Source organism: Arachis ipaensis, chromosome B03 (assembly GCF_000816755.2).
Source record: "Arachis ipaensis cultivar K30076 chromosome B03, Araip1.1, whole genome shotgun sequence".
NCBI classification, from domain to species: Eukaryota; Viridiplantae; Streptophyta; class Magnoliopsida; order Fabales; family Fabaceae; genus Arachis; species Arachis ipaensis.
The window spans coordinates 21,526,032-21,531,216 of NC_029787.2; the positions used below are offsets into that span (position 1 = coordinate 21,526,032).

At 31.7% G+C, this 5,185-nt stretch overlaps 1 protein-coding gene across 1 annotated transcript in view; it reads left to right on the forward strand.

Annotated features, from left to right (window-relative positions):
* The window catches only part of LOC107629867 (heavy metal-associated isoprenylated plant protein 3-like), a 2,292-nt gene extending 931 nt beyond the window's left edge, over positions 1 to 1,361 (forward strand). The window contains exon 4 of the mRNA XM_016332803.2: positions 557 to 1,361. Within this exon, the coding sequence (XP_016188289.1) occupies positions 557 to 1,054 (498 nt within the window). The 3' untranslated portion in view covers positions 1,055 to 1,361. The remainder of the gene's footprint in view (positions 1 to 556) is intronic.

Here is a 5,185-nt window from a genome sequence, read left to right on the forward strand (position 1 = left end):
TCTACATATAGTCATATACACATGTTTATAAAATAAAATAAATTTATTTGCATATTTATTTGAATTTAGAGTGTCATATTTAAATTAAATTCTAGATAATATCATTTCTATTATCATAGGAGTATAAAACTTGAAAAATAATTGCACATTCTTATATCACACCTAATATGTGTTCCATAAGTTCCTTTTTTTTTTCTAAACTTTAAATATAGTTAAAATTGGGTAAAAGAGTGCTTATTTCATGTCTCAAAAGTGTAGAGAATTGACCTATTATGTGATCATGTATGAGAGAGGATAATTTACCCTTTAATTTATTAAGGGTGCTTGAGCATTTGTTGTATTATTATAGCCGGAATTTTGTTTATTTTGGCAAATGTAAATGGATTTAGTTTCAATTTTGAACGAAATGAATTATGTAAATGTAGATGGTTAGAATTTGTTAGTTTTGAGAATTGTAGTAATGTTGATGGTGCTTTTGCTCATGTACTAACATAACTCACATTCTATTTGGATTTATTTTTGTTAGTGACTAATTATCATAAAAAAAATGGAATAGGCTCCAGTGACAACAGTGGTGTTGAAGGTGGCATTACATTGCCAAGGCTGCATTGAGAGGATTCAAAGCACCATCTTCAAGATCAAAGGTGTTAATGACGTGGCTATAGACAAGGAGAAGGAAACTGTGACTGTGAAGGGAACAATGGACGCCAAAGCTCTGGTGGGGAGCTTGACCAACAGACTCAAGAGGAAGGTCGAAGTTGTCCCTCCTAGGAAGGACAATAAGGATGCTGACAAAGCTAAAGCTAAAGACAAAGACAAAGACAAAGGCAAAGAAAAAGAAGGAATTGTAGCTGTTGGAAAGAACAAGAAAAAGAGTGGTGGTGATGGTGATGGGGAGGGAAAATTGAAGCAGAACAAAATGGAGTCCCCAACATTGATGCCATATAATGGTGGTTATGGCTATGACTGCAACTATGGGTCATTTTACATGGGACAAGTCCATGCACCACAGATCTTCAGTGAAGAAAATCCAAATGCTTGTTCTATTATGTGATGATTTGTCTTTGCTCAAGACTTACACATTAGAAGATGAAACATAAAGGATTATTTGTTTTTTTTTTTTTTTCGTCTAGAAATAGCTGTGTTAAAACATAGAGATAGGACTATGTGCCTTGATATATCAAAAGGGTATACTATGTGATTAAGCTAGTAGTGTTCAGTGTTTATAAATTTGAGAGTTTGTTACTTCTAGTATATGCGCATTGCAAAATTAATGATGATACCAAGTTTTTGTCCTAATATATTGTGTAAGAGAACCTAAATAAATTACTTTTGCAATATATAATAAAGGGATACTTTTAGGCTACTTTCTGATTTGTTTTGATTTTTTTTTCCTTTTTAATTTTTTCCTCTTCTAGTGTTAAGGGCCTGGCCAACAAGTTTTTTACAGAAAACATAAGGATGAATTGGGTGAAAAAGAGCCACTCATATTTTAGCTACACAGTATCTAAGAAGGAAAAAAATGCTTAATTTCCTTATATATTAAGAGGAGTGTTAGGGGCAGTAAGTTTTGTGATTTGTAGCCATTATTGGTATATTTACTGGTTAAGTGTTGGCCAGATTTTAGACTTTCTCATATATTAATGTGCGTTGCTGTTAAAAATAATAACACTTAATATTTAATATGCAAAATTTTTTCATTCAATGCTCTCTGTGTCAGCATTAGATTTGCAATTGAGTAGCAATTTATCCACCATTTTAGATCTCCCTTAACTTGCATGGCCTGATGGCCATGGTCTATAATATCATTGTCTGAAGTTGCTAGAACCTTTTTGCATGTTTTTGATAAAAAGAAATCATGTTATTGAAGACGCACATTAGGAATGCATATATACCTGGAAGTCTTTTTATGGCCAAGTATAACAATTCACATCCATTTTAATATACTTTGTGTGCGTATCATGGAATCATGCTCATTCATGTCCATTCCTATTCCTCCTATTCATACTTATTACTACGATGACATGTATATCAGTTCATAGCTTGCACTATTAAATGAAAAATTTATTATTCAATTCTAGATTTATCATATCTACAGATTGCAATATTCAGTTACTAAACAAATAAAACGAGTAGAACTCTTACAGTGAACAAAATCAGAGGAGAGAAAAGATAAAAATAAAGACAAAGATTTTGATATTTTAAAGGTTAGAATTTTATTTTGAGGAGATTAAATTGAGTCTAATAAATTAATTTAGGATACTATTTTTTTGATCATATTAATTTTATGTGGTGTCTATATTATTTTAATGTTAGAATTCCATGCTAGTATTTAACAGTCTAAATCAACACTGTAATAATAGAAGTTTGGATTAAGAACATATACACAGAGATTCATGAAAATAAATTTGAGAAATTTATTTGGTCAATTATAAAAGTAGAGACTATTTTAATTTGTGCTCAGAGAAATTTGATAGGACTATTTTAGACATTATTACCTCTATTATTTTAACTAGAGAGTCAAATTTTCAACTAATATTAGTCAATTTTTTAAAGTTATATTTTTATCCTAAATCATAAATTTTAATACCTAAATTCTAACCTATTTTTAAGATATTATTTTATTATTCATTATTCATATATCTTACTTAACAATTCTAACATTACCAATTCAGAACTATAGAAAAATAGAGCACCCATCAATCGTGACTTTAATTTCATCATGATATGTTTCATGAATACGACCATGAGTTCGACGATGTAGGAACAAGGCTTTTTTATTAAAATAAGCAAAAAAAATTCATTATTTTCTGAAATACGCATGCTTGATAATAATGCCTAGAATACGCAGGTCCATTTCAAGCCAAGCACCCACGAAATGGGTTTGGCCTCCATTTCACTAGAGCCACTCACGAAATGGACCAAAATTTCTGACACAGCTCCAACTCAAGCCTGGCATAAACAAAATGGCACAAATCCTTGGCGGCGGCTGCGAAATGGGCACCTCAAGCTGGGGACGGAATCCAAGACTGGCGGACGCGAAGTGGACCATCTCCTAGGCTTCTAGTTTTTCCTATTTCACAGTTTTATCATTTACCTTTGGTAATTTAGAGTTTCCTGAATGATATTTCCAGATACATTAATCCAAGGAAGTGCCAAAAAGTGTGATAAATAAAAAGGCAACGATGGGAATAACTTATAAGTTGCATTAAACCTGATCTGCATATAAGCAATCGTTGTGAATTACTGAGGAAATACTTACTCTCTTACTCTTGATATGTTGTAACTTGTAACAAATGTTTTCCCCTTAAAAAGGCATCCTATTTATATTTTATGTAATGAATCGCTAATTTGCTACTATTTGATTATGTAAATGTAACTTTAGCCTCGTGCATCGAGATTTGGAGAATGACGATTAACTAAACCTGTGTCAATGACGGCTGTCACTATATATGCAGAGAAATAATCAAATGATCTGACATAGTTACTCTGCTATGTTCTTTGGCGGTTTGGCCTATATTGAATGTTGTATACAACTTCTTTTTGAAGGATTAGGTGCATTTGTTTAATTGTTTCGGCGTTTGGAAAAAAAAATATTTTACATCTCAGACCTTTTATATAATTGGGAAAGCTTAATGAATTTTCGGAAATGAAAGGCTTTTGTTTCATCTTAGCTGCATTTGGACTAATCAATTTTAATGTTTCTTTCTGCCAGGAAAAATCTGTAAACTCAAGCACCTAAGCATGAATGGGCAGTTTAGTGAGGAAGGCATTATCATCACTCGACAAACTTGTTTTAGGACTCTTTTAATGTAGTTGATACCATAATTTGTAATGTTAGATAACATGCTTTTCTTTGCAACAATATATTACCATGATTTTCTTCATGTCTGCTGAAACTGTGATACCAAAGGAGCAGCATAATTTCTAAATTTTAGTTTGATTGATTTCATGAATTGTCCATTAATTGAACTATACATCATGCAGTCTTCAGGACTTTTTTTTTGTTTATTTAAAGAAAAGAATAACTAGCATTTGACATTGTTGTGATGCTGCTGTCTCTGCTTTGAGGTTTTCAGGATAAATTAGCAATTCTCAAGCTATTAGATGCAAAATTTAAATGTAGCTTTAGTTTGTGAGGTATTATGGCAAAAAAAAAAAGGTCTTGAGGTTTAAGGATCAATTAGTGTAAATATATGAATCATAAAAATGTTCCGCCAGTCTTGGATTGGTCCAACTCGCGGTCACCCAGCTTGAGGTGCCCATTTCGCAGCCGCCGCCAAGGATTTGTGCCATTTCGTTTATGCCAGGCTTGAGTTGGAGCTGTGTCAGAAACTTTGGTCCATTTCGTGGGTGGCTCTAGTGAAATGGAGGCCAAACCCATTTAGTGGGTGCTTGGCTTGAAATGGACCTGCGTATTCTAGGCATTATTATCAAGCATGCGTATTTCAGGAAATAATGAATTTTTTTTTGCTTATTTTAATAAAAAAGCCGTAGGAACAACTTCTGCTATTTTCCAAAGTCAAGTATTATAATATATTAAGATTCAACTTTTATCGTTCTTTTGAATTGAAATGTTACTGGAAGAAAAAGGAGAAGCAACGTCAATCATTTAAGAAGTTATATAATAAATCAATGTTTGATCAGTTCAATAGCATAAATGATGGCAAAAATATGCTTTTTATGAATAAAATCGATTGAATAAAATAACAATCAATTAGTAGGTAACGAATCTGAATTTTAACATCAATTGTCAATTGGATTCTCACTAAGTCGATTATATGTATAAAAAAATCGATTTCTTTAAGTTAGAAATCGATTAATAAAGTGAATGAGATATATGTTTCCTCGATTAAAAAATCTTTCAATCAATTGGGTGTTGTTTGTATAAAAAAAAAAACAATAAATTGTGAAGAGATCTAATCAATTGGATAAGTAATAAAATGGACTAAGTAAAAGAAAAATAGAATTTTTGTCTCTACGTAAAACAACCGATTGTTTTAAAAGGAAAACAATATCCATTTCCTAACCAATCGATTACTTGAACGAAAAAATTGATTGTTCTTTTATAAATTGCAATTTCTCTAACTACAAAGATTCAAAGAACGTATATCTGGCAATTGATAAACGGTCAGAGTCGCTACAACAAATTGATAATCACACTGCAAAGAGATTCATAAATGAT